Source organism: Salvelinus sp. IW2-2015, linkage group LG20 (genome assembly GCF_002910315.2).
Source record: "Salvelinus sp. IW2-2015 linkage group LG20, ASM291031v2, whole genome shotgun sequence".
In the NCBI taxonomy this organism is placed as follows: domain Eukaryota; kingdom Metazoa; phylum Chordata; class Actinopteri; order Salmoniformes; family Salmonidae; genus Salvelinus; species Salvelinus sp. IW2-2015.
Window position 1 is genome coordinate 37,531,708 of NC_036860.1, and position 15,463 is coordinate 37,547,170.

The 15,463-nt window shown below is 39.4% G+C and overlaps 1 protein-coding gene across 1 annotated transcript; it reads right to left on the reverse strand.

The window, feature by feature from the left end:
• Positions 1 to 2,437: 2,437 nt before the first annotated feature.
• LOC111980270 (GTPase IMAP family member 8) lies at positions 2,438 to 15,459 on the reverse strand. Its single transcript, XM_024010972.2, has 7 exons — positions 15,098 to 15,459; positions 10,346 to 10,445; positions 9,516 to 10,241; positions 8,610 to 9,326; positions 8,243 to 8,367; positions 7,273 to 7,939; positions 2,438 to 7,136 (listed from the first exon to the last, which is right to left on the reverse strand). Exons 2-7 carry the CDS (start codon positions 10,371 to 10,373, stop codon positions 6,850 to 6,852), a joined length of 2,550 nt encoding a protein of 849 aa, XP_023866740.1. The 5' UTR covers positions 10,374 to 10,445; positions 15,098 to 15,459; the 3' UTR covers positions 2,438 to 6,849.
• Positions 15,460 to 15,463: the final 4 nt, after the last annotated feature.

The following is a 15,463-nucleotide window of genomic DNA, read 5'->3' on the forward strand; positions in this document are numbered from 1 at the left end:
ACAAGACACCATGTTGGCTCAATGATGAGTAATGATCACATACAGTATGTCAGGGGGAGGGAGAGATCATTAGCAGCCCAAAAGGGCAGTGAAGGATGGAGGGAGTGTGAGTACAAAGAGTTCTTTGGAAATCAGTGATGAGCACCAGCACCAGGCTAAAGCAAGAGCAGAAACTGTTAACTTCTTGTGACGTGATTACGAGAGTCTAGAGAAATCTTTATTCATTGCAGCTAAATGTTGATTTTTATCATGACACCTCTATGGACCATCACACTTCCACAAATGTCCATGCCAAATGAATTGAATGCTCATATTAGGCCATCTGGCATGTAATCATATTCAACGTGAATGTCATTTCAGTCCTATTCAAATCATAGGATGTATGCAAAACATTTATCTGAATTCTGTAGACCTCAAGATTAGAATGAATTCAATACCGGATGGCATGATCTGGCATAATCTTTGTGCAAGGTTTGGTCACCAAGATGCAATGTAAAATGCCTTACTTCTGTGTGTGTTGTTTTGCTATTGTCGTGTTATGATAGTTTTTGTTGTTGTTGTTGTTTTCATATTTGTATTTGTTGGTTTTGTAATTTTTTTTACAAAATAATATTTTCAGAACCTGTATGTTGGAATTGAACAGTAAAAAATAAGTACATAATTAGAGATACCCTGATTTATTGACGTAAGTCCTCTTTTAAGGTCTTGTATCATTGATGTTTCATTGCAGTATACTGTATACAGTATGTTAATTTTCCAGATGAAACTATACTAGTCCTCTATTGTGTTTTCCTTATCAGTGAAAACCATTGCCAAACTATAAATAAGAATGAATGAATTAGGAATGAAAAAAGAATGAACAAGAATAATGAAATACATTGATATAAAGCTATTGAAGAAGTCTAGTCAAACAGAGGGCTGACTTGCTTATTGAAGGGAAATACAAGTATGGTGAAATTGCATGGAGTACCTGCTATATCTTGTGGACAAATCGAATATTGCAAGCTTGAAAATGAAAGTGCAAATTCTGAGAAATGGCCACAATCAAAGAAATCACAATATATAGTACCAGTCAAAAGTTTGGACAGAACTACACATTCAAGGGTTTTTCTTTATTTTTATTTTTACTATATTCTACATTCTACATTCATCAGAGAAAATTACTTTACCCCAGTCCTCAGCAGTCCAATCCCTGTACCTTCTGCAGAATATCAGTCTGTCCCTGATGTTTTTCCTGGAGAGAAGTGGCTTCTTTGCTGCCCTTCTTGACACCAGGCCATCCTCCAAAAGTCTTCGCCTCACTGTGCATGCAGATGCACTCACACCTGCCTGCTGCCATTCCTGAGCAAGCTCTGTACTGGTGGTGCACCGATCCCGCAGCTGAATCAACTTTAGGAGACGGTCCTGCCGCTTGCTGGACTTTCTTGGGTGCCCTGAAGCCTTCTTCACAACAATTGAACCACTCTCCTTGAAGTTCTTGATGATCCGATAAATGGTTTATTTAGGTGCAATCTTACTGGCAGCAATATCCTTGCCTGTGAAGCCCTTTTTGTGCAAAGCAATGATGACGGCACGTGTTTCCTTGCAGGTAACCATGGTTGACAGAGGAAGAACAATGATTCCAAGCACCACCCTCCTTTTGAAGCTTCCAGTCTGTTATTCGAACTCAATCAGCATGACAGAGTGATCTCCAGCCTTGTCCTCATCAACACTCACACCTGTGTTAACGAGAGAATCACTGACATGATATCAGCTGGTCCTTTTGTGGCAGGGCTGAAATGCAGTGGAAATGTTATTTTGTGATTCAGTTCATTAGCATGGCAAAGAGGGACTTTGCAATTAATTGCAATTCATCTGATCACTCTTCATAACATTCTGGAGTATATGCAAATTGCCATCATTCAAACTGAAAATTAATATTTGTATCATTCTCAAAACTTTTGGCCACGACTGTAGATTTGGCCATGTGTTTTAGGTTATTGTCCTGCTGAAAGGTGAATTCATCTCCCAGTGTCTGGTGGAAAGCAGACTGAACCAGGTTTTCCTCTAGGATTTTTATTCTGTACAGGCTTCCTTCTTATCAGTCTTTCAATTAGGTTAGTATTGTGGATATTGGAATAACTACAAAGTTGTTGATCCATCCTCAGTTTTCTCCATGCAACGTATTATGGGACTTGTTACTTAGGCTTGAACTTATTTATGCTTACCATAAGAAAGGGGTTGAATACTTATTGACCCATTTGAAAACAGATCCGACAAAGCAACTACTTAAACAATTTATTTTAATACAGATCTCAGGAAGTGACTACTTCCTGAAACTATTGGATTGGCTGTCTTCAATTAATGGTAGGGCTATATCTGGAACAGCATGTTGAACATAGAACTATCATGTCACGTTCGTTGTAAAGATGAGACCAATGGGCAGCATGAGTAGAGTTCCACATAATTTTAATCAACTGAAACTCACCTAACAAAACAACAAACAAACAAACGAAACGTGAAGCTACAGGTGTGGACTCAGGCAACTCAATGTAGACAAGATCCCACAACACAAACGAGGAAAAATGGCTACCTAAATATGATCCCCAATCAGAGACAACGATGAACAGCTGTCTCTGATTGCGAAACATATCAGGCCAACATAGACATACAAAACCCTAGACATACAAAACCCTAGACATACAAAACTAGCGTTCACACCCTAATCACACCCTGATCTAACCAAAATATATAGAAAAACAGAGATATCTAAGGTCAGGGCGTGACATATCATGAATAGAGCATACACAATCTCCTATACTATTCCAATCATTTTGTCATATTTGATCTACACAATACATTTCTATGTGAACATTCTGTAAATTTTCTCCTGAATGTTCATTGCCCCAGGAGTACATTATCAAGGCAAATCAATTAACCAATGATATGTTAATTGTATGTGACGCTCTTCTACTGTATAACTCTTTCAACATGCCACTGAAAAGTTTGTTATTGTTTCAAACTCACACTACATCATCTTTAAAGAGATAGTTTACTCAGAATACAAACTAACACGATTTTCCTTCTACCTTGGCTGTAGTTGATTTATGAAAGCAATTTTGGGATATTTTGTTTTCTTTCGACACTTAATCTATCAATCATTCAAAGGTATCAATATCAAAAAATCATCCTAAAAAGCATCTGGTAGATTAAATTAAAACAGTATGGGACTAGATACAGAAGTAAAGCAGAAAGGGTTATCACTTTCAGCACGAACAGGCGCAGTGCTTGCTCACTATTAGAAACTTGATATATTATTTATACAACTATTAAAAACATGACGTTCCCGGCCGTCAATGTCCTTAATCAGAATAGGTGGGATAGTGGATGGGGAAGGGCTTAAGCTTACTGATAGGGAGGATAGACACATAGGCCTTTTCTCAATTGGATCAAATCCTCAGTGACCCGGAAACTGAAAAGTGGTTGACAAATGTAGGAGAGTGTCAATTCGTTATTAGGTGAATGAAGGATTGTCCTACTCTCTTCAATTGCCTCCTCCGGTGGAGGATGCTCAGGTGTATCCTACTGTGGAAGACTTTTGAAATGAGCCACACCCCCTGCAAACGGCTGTTGTTTCTCAGAGGAGAAAAGCATGCTTGCCCACATTTAAAACTGATCCGCTAATTATCCATTTATCTATAAAATGTATAGCACTACTAGCTGCACTTCTTTTTACCACTTTACACATGTATTTTGGGATTCCACCCCTATAAACATAATTTGCTAGTGGAGAAGGAGTCTCATTTCTTACAAGCGCCTTTGTTTCCACGTTTCCTTTCCTCGCTTCCTCACTGAGGAGAGAAAAGGATGGGAGATGACGTGAGGAGTTGATAAAATCCAATTGAGGAAATGCCACAGTTCCCTCTGGTGGTGTCCACTCTACATGTGAGAGAAAGGGATTCCATAACTGCAGATGGCAGTAAATCACCAACCTTGGCTTTTTGTCTGTTCAGACAACACACTCCCGGTAGCAGTGTACACCCTTTCAGTTTGTTTACCAACTCATAGAAGTAGAAGAAATTGACTACTTTTAAATGGAGGTAAGACAGTCCTTCTGCTCATAGATGATGCATGTATGAACTACACATTGACACATCCAGCCCAAAGCGAGAGGTTTAAAAAATACTTAGTAGTCTCCAAAGTTCCAGAGCATATCTTTAACTTTATTATCCCAAAAAGTTAGTCATTTGGTCCAAAACACCATACAAAAGGGACATAAAAAACAACAACAAATACACAGAGATGGGCAAAGATACATCGAAATGTATCTTGTTACAAAGGATCCTGAAGACCAATGTATCAAAATAAAATACTAAATATTTTTGCCAAGTAATGTATTTAACTAAAACACCAAAAATACATCTGCAAGTAGCCCCCTAACTACAACTACATTCTCAGTAACAGTTACATAAACTTTTGACTTGTTATGACTGTTTTATGTGGTTGTTTTTAGTTGCTATTAATAAGAGTGTCTGCTAAATTACCTAAATGTAAATGTGCAAAGCACACTGAGTACTATTCTAATGAGCTCTGCTCCCAAACAATTTGTATTTTAACAAAGATTTTACTTAAGTTTTTTTGATGCCAAACCCACCACTGGTGTGTGGTCAAAGAGGTCTATTTTCGTAACATCTGACCATAGCACCGCCTGGAGTGCTAAACGGCATTGGCACTTGGATTGAAACTGGTGCTATGGTCAGATGACATGAAAATAAAGCTCTTTAGCCACACACACCAGTGGTAGGTTTGGCGTCGAAAAAACTGAAACATATGGATCTTTTATGTTATGGGGCTATTTTGCCTGGGGCCCATGTTAAGGTCAGCAGCATCATGAACTTTACCAAGTAGCAGGATATTTTAGCCAAAACCTGGTTTCCTCTAGTCTGGCTAACACCTAACTCGAAGTTTCCTGACTTCAGAATCTGGAAAGGCTCTTTTGATGTTGTCTGCACGATGCATCGATAATAAAGGGGATGTGATGTTTTACTGTTTGGTTCTGCTCAGCCTTTCTCACTCAAACACACAGCCCCCGGGGGGAAGTTCATTAGACCAGATGATGGATATCAGGGATCTAGAAAGATTCTCTATGAAGGAATGGTCTAATATCCCTCCCAATGTGTTCTCCAATCTCAGAAAACATTTGATAAAAATGCTCAGTGCCATTATCCTCGCAAGGTGCGGTATTGAAAGAATTGAGAACAGGGGTGGCAATAATTTTGAACGTCATCTCTTTTAGATTTTTTTATTACTATATTACAAAATATTTGTCTTTGAGCAATTGTATTACATTCAAATAATATATTTTTTTTTTAAATTGCTTCAGTATTTGTATTATTTAGTTCATACAGTCTTTTTTGCTCATCTTTATCAAGGGTGGCAATAATTGTGTACCTGACTGTTTATGAGTAAATTTTTTAGAACCTACACATAAAAAAACGCATATTCGATCAAATAAGCCTCACATAACAAATTAGCAATTATATTTTATTTTGACCAAATTCGACTCTCTCTCATAGACCTCCATACAAAAAATCCCCACTTCCACTGATTAAAGCTGTACTTTTGCGCAGACAGATTTTAGGGTGGAGTCAAGCCTCTTGCTTGTTTGGGTACGGAGCTCATTAAAATAATACCATGTGTGCTTTGCAAGTGCTCATTTACATTTAGGGCCACAAAGTTGTGGATAAAACATTTTTTAATAGAGAAGTATTTTATATTTTGAAAATACAAAAATACAGATCTCTAAAGTTTATTGTTACAAAACGCATCTAATTTTTGTTCAGGCCAGTGAAATATAAATTACGGAATACACAAAGTTAATTGAAATACGTATTTCAAATTCATGTAACAGAAATACTGCCCATCTCTGTCAACATACACTGAGTGTACAAAACATTAGGACCACAATTAATTGCAGCTCTCAATCTTTTCAGTGGCATGTTGAAAGAGTCATAATAGTAGTTGAGCATCTGTTCAACATATCATTGGTTAATTGGTTTGACTTGATAATGTACACTGAATATACCTAACATTAGGAACACCTTCCTAATATTGAGTTGCACCCTCTTTTGCCCTCAGAACAGCCTCAATTCGTTGGGGGATGGACTCTGCAAGGTGTCGAAAGTGTTCCACAGGGATGCTGGCCCATGTTGACTCCAATGCTTCCCACAGTTGTGTCAAGTTGGCTGGATGTCCTTTGGGTGGTGGACCATTCTTGATACACATGGGAAGCTCATGGGAAGCTCTTAAGCATGAAAAACCTAGCAGTGTTGCAGTTCTTGACATAAACCGGTGTGCCTGGCACCTACTACCATGCCCGTTCAAAGGCACTTAAATCTTCTTCTGAATGGCCCACATATACAATCCATGTTTCAAATGGCTTTAAAAATCCTTCTTTACCGGTCTCCTACTGATCATCTACACTAATTTAAGCGGATTTAACAAGTGACATCAATAAGGGATCACAGCTTTCCCCTGGATTCACCTGGTGAAAGCAAGAGCAGGTGTTCCTAATGTTTTGTACACTCAGGGTATATGTACACAAATTCATGGAAAGATACAAGTAATCTGCCACCGTCTTAAACTAAAAAGAAGAACATCAAGAAACTCCCATGACAAAGCTGAAATATCCTGCTATCATTTTTTTTTCAGTGAACTTGCTTATGGCACTCCTCGGATGAGGTCCTGATATTATGCCCCAGATGTGTCAAGCAAAGGCAAGAGCTGCTCCAAGAACAGTACACGTGTTATGTATTTTCTCAAAAGTAGGTATTATTTTCTTAGTCTTGGTATTTTCATTTTGAACTATGCTCAATGTGAATTCCTATGTTTGGTTTTCACCCCATAAGTGTGGGCCTCTGACTTTGCAGGACTATCCAACATCCTTGCCCTTATCTTGCCGTCCCCCAGACTCTCCTTGACTAGATTCTCCCATCGGTCCAGAGATTCGCCCATGTAACTGACTGCTGAACTCATAGTGCCGTGCCCAGAGGAGGCAGCAGATCTCCCAGCATACTTCACTCTCCATTCAGACACCTTGGCATATGCTCCATAATTTATGTAGGAACTCCCAACTTCAGAGGGAGTCTCACAACTCACTGAAAACCAGGGCAACAAACACTGTTAGAAGATCCCTTTGACTGGAATACCCAACAATAAATGTTAAGGATTCTAATAAACATTTCTAAGATAAAAAAAAACGAACAGATTTGGAAAATGTAATGTCAAACGTACTGCTGGGGATGAAGAAATCAATGCTTTCCTTCCCCCGTACAAATGGCGGTTTGGATTCCTCTGGTTCTACCACCACTGCCTTCAACATCCGCTCTATGAGTTCCTCTTCTCTCCTGTTCCATTCCTCTTCAGTCATCATGCCTTTTCCTGCTAACCAGTGAAGCATTGGCTTCTGCCTACTCTTCTGTGCAATAGTGAAATTGTGCCCTTTGTTACGTACAACCATCTCCTTTACCTTCCTCAACAGTGTTGTGACCTGAGAGCCATCATCCCAGCCATGGCAGTTCATTACATGATACCTGTTCCCACATTTTTCAACAAGTTGTTGGAGTGCCTCTCCTTCTCTCTCAATATATTCCTCAATGGCTCTGTCTCCTAGCCAATCTCCCCAGGTGAACAGCACCATTGTGTGTCTCCAGACTTTCTCATCTACTGCTTTGAGGTCTCCCTCTGAAAATGGTGCAGAAATGGGAATGACCAGAAGAAAAGCATGGGGGCCAGGTGGACAGAGAGACACACTGCGCACCACTTCATCTTGAACCCAATCTCGTGCATCCTGTGGGGTTCTCTTCCACCAGCCTGGTGTATCTACAACTTTGAGCTTCATCCCAGCAACTCTCTTTTGTTGCATTACACACTGCATAGTTCTGTTTTGAATTCTGAATTCCTAAATATATCAACAACAAAAACATTTATAAATCAGAATAATTAAGCAGAAAATAACTTTACCTGTATTTAGGAGTTACCATCAGGGGGATGTCATACACGAACATCGCTCTATGGTTTTAATTTTAAAAAAACTCCTTAGTATTAAAGAAACATTTCCTGAGCTTTAATTTCCACTTTAATGATAGAAACACTTTAAACGATAGTTACAGTTACAGCACAGGAGGACCCAAAATCTCAAAGTATGTTGCATTCATACAGTATCTGAAGGGATATAGAGCAGGGTGAATTCAAGTTTCCATACCTTGGTCAAAGCTGTCGGAAACAACTCTCCAATCAGTATTGTGTTTCCTGCCACACTCTTCCCAGCCTCTCTTCTCCCAAGAAGTACAATTCTCAACTCATCCTCAGAGAATATTTGTTCCTCCCCTTAAAAATATAAATCTACAATTTTTGCATGCTCTTGTTACAAAAACAAAACTTTTCTTCTATTTCCTAAACTCAAGGGTGTTTACAAAGACTAATTCCAAACTAAATCAATAACAGATGGATTTTTATTTACCTAGGAGATATGCACAAGTGTTTGTCCACAGAGGAAACAGAAACAACAATGTAGAAGTGGTGAAAGACATATTCTGTTAGTTTTATGCTTAGAATTCAAATAAACTCACCTTTAAACAGTTCTCTGAGTGTCGTCATTTGTCTCTGCACCTTCATCGTGATCTTTTGAGCTCTTTCTTTTCCAGCCCTCTTTTTCTGTTCCAAGTCTGCTGAAACATCTCTGTCAATTTCATAAGGACAACCTCTGTTTTCTGCCACCATCTCCTCTACTTTCTCCAGAAGCTCGGTTACCTGGGTTTCGATTCGATTCTTGTTGTCAAAAACATGGTATCTGTTACCACATTTCTCAATGAGCCACTGAAGACCCTCCCCTTCACTCGCAATGCGCTGCTCAACAGTTGTGTCTCCCAGCCAGTCTCCTCGTGTGAAGAGCACAATCGTGTGCTTCCAGACTGCATCTGTGAGGAGACCCATGTGCTCCTCAACCGCTCTCTTATATGATTTGTTGAATGCTGTTGCAAAGGGAACCACCAGAAGGACCGCATGAGGTCCTGGAGGACATTGAAACACACTGTGCACTATCTCAAATCTATCCATCTTGGAGGTGTTCTGTAGAGAACTATTATAGTGCCAGCCTGGTGTGTCAACCACCGTAAGCTGCCTCCCTGCTACTTCACCATGTCTTGTCACACAGTGCACTGTTCTTCTTGTATTATCAGCAACATCAAACACACCTTCCCCCAGAATGGTGTTTCCTGCTGAGCTCCTAGCAGCCCATTGTGCCCCAACAATCACAAGCCTGAGGTATGTTGGGCTAGTTGCCTCTCCTTTAAAATTGAAAATAAATCAGAAATCTACAGTGAGGATGCAGATCAAATGCTCTGAGGTAAGAGAGTGGGTGGTTGCTCCTGTGTTATACAATTTTTCTGGTACTCAAGAAGAAACTATATGTATAATGCCATGTCAGGTTTCATTCAATCTTGTCCTTAGTATTTCACACACACATTTAAGCTCACCTTCGATCAGCGCTCTGAGTCTGGTCCTTTGTTTCTGTACCTTAGCCATCATCTGTTTGGCTACTTCAATTACTGCTAATTTCTTCTCTTCGAGCTCTTCAGACAGAGCTTGGTCTGTCTCATAATGATTGCCATCATTTCCTGCCACCATTTCTTCTATCTTCTCCAGCAGCTCTGTGACCTGGGTGCCATCACCCTTGTTATTGACATTCAGAACATGATACCTGTTCCCACACTTCTTAATAAGCCAATGAAGATCCGGCCAATCTCTTATGTGTTTCTGTAAACTTCTGTCATTGGGGGGAGTGATTGTACTAAACAGCACAATAGTGTGTCTCCAGACTCTTTCATTGAATAGCTCCAGGTGTTCCTGTAACGATCTTTTGAATATGTAGGGGAAAACGGTGTCCACGGGAATGACCAAGAGAAAGGCTTGGGGTCCAGGATGACATAGATATACACTTCTCATGATTTCCAATTGATCCAATTTGGGAGTATTATCTACAGGATAACCCCACCACCAGCCTGGGGTGTCAATCAAAGTTATCTGCCTCCCATACACATACCGTTGTCCGCTCACACATTGAGCAGTTCTTCTTCCCGTCTCAAAAATGTCTCTGCCCAGGATGGTGTTTCCTATTGAACTCTTCCCGCTGGCTTCTATATCCCACATCTGTCTTCCCCCAATTAGCACAATCTTCATCTCTGACCGATGGTGGGTCTCCCCTGTCAAAGAAAGAGCTCAGTATATTCCTGATGCACTCCTCAAATGGGAATGAGTTTTTCTTTTACAGGGTACTGTATATCCTGAACATTGCCACAGAACTTACCAAGGGAGGGAGGTGCCCTACTTGCCATTTTGTGTTCTCCACACTTCTTCCTCCTTAGCCGTCACTGGCAATAAGACTTATTACCTCTAACAAAATAAAACTGACAGACAGACATGTTTTTATGAGAAATTTGACTAAATGAAGCACATAATAGAACTTTGAAGGTTGCATCGACATCAAATTGCTCTCAAAATTAGGTATTTTTCAAGATTATGTTTTTAGACAGATATGCATCATACCCAAGAAGACTCAAGGCTGTAATCGCTGACAAAGGTGCTTCAACAAAGTACTGAGTAAAGGGTCTGAATACTTATGTAAATGTGATATTTCCATTTATTTATTTTTTTACCCACTTTTTCTCGCCAATTTCGTGATCTTGTCTCATTGTCTCAACTCCCCAACGGGCTCGGAAGAGGCGAAGATCAAGTCATGCATACTCCGTAACATGACCCGTCAAACCACGCTTCTTAATTAACACCCGCACGATTAACCCGGAAGCCAGCTGCACCAATGTGTCGGAGGAAACACCGTTCAACTGAGGAAAAAACATTCAGCCTGCAGGCGCCCAGCCCACCGCAAGGAGTCACAATTTAATCAATTTTAGAATAAGGCTGTAACGTAACAAAATGAGGAAAACGTCAAGGTGTCTGAATACTTTCCGAATGCACTGTATTACACGGCTAAGGGCTGTTCTTAAGCGTGACGCAACGCGGAGTGCCTGGATACAGCCGTTAGTCCGTGGTATATTGACCATATACTACAAACCCCAGGGTGCCTAATTACTATTATAAATTGGTTACCAACATAATTAGAATAAAAAGTATTTTTTTGTCATACCCATGGTATATGGTCTGATATACCAAGGCGTTCATCCAATCAGCATTAAGTGCTCGAACCAGGTTTATAATTGTAAATAAATCCCCTTTGCGCATGTGCATAACTGTAGATAAATCCGACAGGAGAGTTTGAGTGATGAAAATTGGTCAGAGGATCTCGAAATCTCTGAGCAAGAAACACTTGGATGAACATTAAAAAAACGAATGTGAGACTATTTTCTGGTAATTGTGCTGTTATTATGTGCCAGATGTTAAGACTACAAACCATTACAAATGGCCCATTTGCGAGATCAACTTGTCATTTTGCCTATGGCCTATTTATTGCCTCCTCACGCCTCCTCCTCACGCCATTTGCACACACTGTATATAGACTTTTTAAAATGTTTCTAATGTAGTTTGTTTATTCCATGTGTAACTCTGTGTTGTTGTTTGTGTCGCACTGCTTTGCTTTATCTTGGCCAGGTCGCAGTTGTAAATGAGAACTTGTTCTCAACTGACCTACCTGGTTAAATAAAGGTGAATATATATATATATATATATATATATATATATATATATATATTTTTTTATGTCAATAGGCATAGGCTACAGATTAAAATCTGGGTTTACGATTGTAAATGTTGTCATGGTTTGCTTATATAAAGGCAGGTAGCCTATAGCCCCTGATAGGCCTACATCTCATTTCAGATAGTCCACAGTAGCCTAGACAAGATGTAGGCAAGATGTAAACTGAACGATTTAGCAGCTTGATTAGTTCAAATTAACAGACTCATTTTTTCAACATGAATAGCGAGGCGATTTCGAGGTAATAAATGCTTGTGTTTTCCAATAGCCTGCTGGATTGACTACTGAGGATGGGGTCATAATTTCAATCACTGAACGAAAATATGAATAAACCAAATATGCTTGCGAACAACAGCCAGTGTTGTTGACAATCATTTTTTTTATAGATTTTTTTTTATACCTGTAGCTTAATCTGACTACTGTTGCGTCAATCTAATGTATTCTAACAACTGATCAGCAATTGCCATAGAGCTTTGATAACTTCCAATTTACTTAACTAAACATGTCCATTAATCATTGCAAAATTACACAAGGCTACAACAAGAAACTGAAGTTATAGGCTATTTATTAAAATTGGTTTGACAGCTCCAGGTAGGCTACACAAGCGGCACAAATTGATTTGCAATGACTCCAGTGATATCGTAATTTCAACATATTGTAATGTTTTACCCATTCGAAAGTCTCTCAGCCTATCACACAATGATATACAAATGAGTTGCTGTATGTGAGGATGCGGGAGGCATGCTGATAGAGTTTTTGGGAAGGCGTTGTGTGCAGTTTGTCAGTGCTGGTGTGCACTGTCTGTTCATCCCAAAAAATTACAACTTGATTATTCGATGGGAAATCAGTGTCCAAGACTGTTTTCGCTAGTCAACAAACAACGTGCGAGTTTCGGTGGGCTTACAGGATCGTTACAATATGTATTATATCAAATAGTATCCTACTTGATGGCCAACAGAGGCAAATGTATCATTCTCCACATTTAATGTCAGTTTCATTGAGGACTTTTCCCCATAAAAAGAATCACGTGAGGGAGTTCCATAACTTCCATTTGAAATTTCCATTCGGGCAGCCACCGAGACCCAAGAACTGAGCATGCATAAAACAAATTGTTTCCAATCGTTTTTCACGTTTGGATGAAAAGCATACCCAAATTCAACTGCCAGCTACTCATCCCCAGAAGATAATATATGCATATTATTAGTAGATTTGGAGAGAAAACACTCTGAAGTTTCTAAAACTGTTTGAATTATGTCTGTGAGTATAACAGAACTTATTTAGCAGCCGAAACCCCGAGGACAAACCATTCAGATTTTTTTTTTTTTTAGGTCACTCTTTTCAATGGGTTTTCATTGGGAATCCAGATTTCTAAGGGACCTTCTTTCAGTTCCTACCGCTTCCACTGGATGTCAACAGTCTTTAGAAATTGGTTGAGGTTTTTCCTTTGTGTAATGAAGAAGTACAGCCATCCAGAACAAGGGTAACTTGAAGTGTACTGTTAGATAGAGGCGCGTGACCAGAAAGCTAGCTACAGTTTGTTTTAATCCTGTATTGAACACAGATCATCCCGTCTTCAATTATTTACTTTAAAAAATACCTAAAGATGTATTACAAAAGTAGTTTGAAATGTTTTGGCAAAGTTTACAGGTAACTTTTGAGATATTTTGTAGTCACGTTGCACAAGTTGGAACCGGTGTTTTTCTGGATCAAACGGACCAAATAAATTGACATTTTGGATATATATCGACGGAATTAATCGAACAAAAGGACCATTTGTGATGTTTATGGGACATATTGGAGTGCCAACAAAAGAAGCTCTTCAAAGGTAAGGCATGAATTATATTTTTATTTCTGCGTTTTGTGTCGCGCCTGCAGGGTTGAAATATGCTTCTCTCTCTTTGTTTACTATGGTGCTATCCTCAGATAATAGCATCGTTTGCTTTCGCCGAAAAGCCCATTTGAAATCTGACATGTTGGCTGGATTCACAACAAGTGTAGCTTTAATTTGGTATCTTGCATGTGTGATTTAATGAAAGTTGAATTTTTATAGTAATTTATTTGAATTTGGCGCTCTGCATTTTCACTGGCTTTTGGCAAGGTGGGATGGTAGCTTCCCGTCTATCCCAGAGAGGTTTTAAGCAAACTCAACATTAGAAAAGTTTAAACCACCTCTTAGCGAACTATTGTAATGTGCTCTGGTGCGCCAAAGTCGTTTTCCAGTGCTTCATTATTTCTTTATGTACATTATTTCTAGCGTATTAATGTTTTATGGAAATAGGCATCTAAATAGCCTATCTACAACTGGTAAAAAGTTATCACGCGACGTGTGCGCTTGCTGCGGTCTTCTCTCGTTCACATGACTCAGCCAATAGCTGTACACATGCACTCAATCTCCCTCCCACCACTCAATCAGTAGCCTGACTCGCTTTCTGACAGTCAGTAGCAAGTAACAGTGAATTATATATTTTCTAAGGGAAATGCCTTGGTGGCCGCCGTAAAAGTTAGTAATAGCCCAAAAACCTTCAAACCGCGGCCAATATATTTTCAGCCGTCAAATCGCTTTCAAATAAGCAAGAAAATGGCGAATATTGCATCACTGGCTACTGTTATTGTCCCCGCTTCTTATTTTCTTCTGTGGGGTTTATCGTGGTTGGCATCCAACGTTATGGTGCATTACCGCCACCTAGTGTACGCGCCCCTGACTCCCACCTATGTACCGGAGACCTTTCTTAAAAATTGACCAACAGATAGAAGTATGAAGAGGGATTCCTGCACCCTTACAAAAAATATAGCAAGTTTGAAACTCCAGTAAATGTTACTGCAGTCGACTGTGGTGTTTGGATGAGTTTGGACTGCAATCTTTTTTCGTAAGGGCAGATACAGGAAGGCCCACATACTGGAACGGCCCGAAATGAGGGTCGCAATTGCACCCCTCTCAGCTTTTTAATCTACAAATGTGAGTGTAAGTCTGAGAAGCGGTAGACCTGTTCCATTTGCACCATTTCTAGGCTCCCCTTAAATAAAATGTTAGCTTTTACTTTCGGTTTTGTACACCAGCTTCAAAGTGCTGAAAACGTGATATTTTGCTTATTGAAAATACATTTCTCACTGCTTTAGATGGCACAATGATTCTGCACACTATACATTGCTTGTTTTGTCACAAACTGAAATTAGGCGAACCATTCAAATTTTGGCAACTGGGAAGTGTACGCATATTATTGTAAAGCAGTATTAGTAAGTGGTTTTTCATGTTTAAATACTGCTAAGTTATGTCAAAAGTTTGTCGTCGCAGAATGGTATTAAACAGTATATAAGACAAGATCCTTGTGTTACGCTAAATGATTTAAGCAACCATATGTTGAATGCGATGACTTGGTACAATATCTTGTCGCAAAGTCAACAAAAAGAGTAGCAGGTGAAAGTGAATTCTGAACACACACACTGGCACTAACTTTCTGAGTCGGCATTCCAGGGTTGCATTTCGAAATATAACAGAAGATTCACAGTGTAAACCTGCCTCAACCTGTTTAGGTCCCCAAAAATATTTAAACTACAACCAATGCAGAAATGTAGACATGATCAGCATTGGCATATAGTGCCATACAGACCTGGGATCAAATAGTATTTGAAATAATTTCAAACCCTCATGTGTGCTTGATTGAGCTTCTGTTGCAATTGAAAAGTCCCATAAGTGCAAACCCCAACCACCTAGCACTTC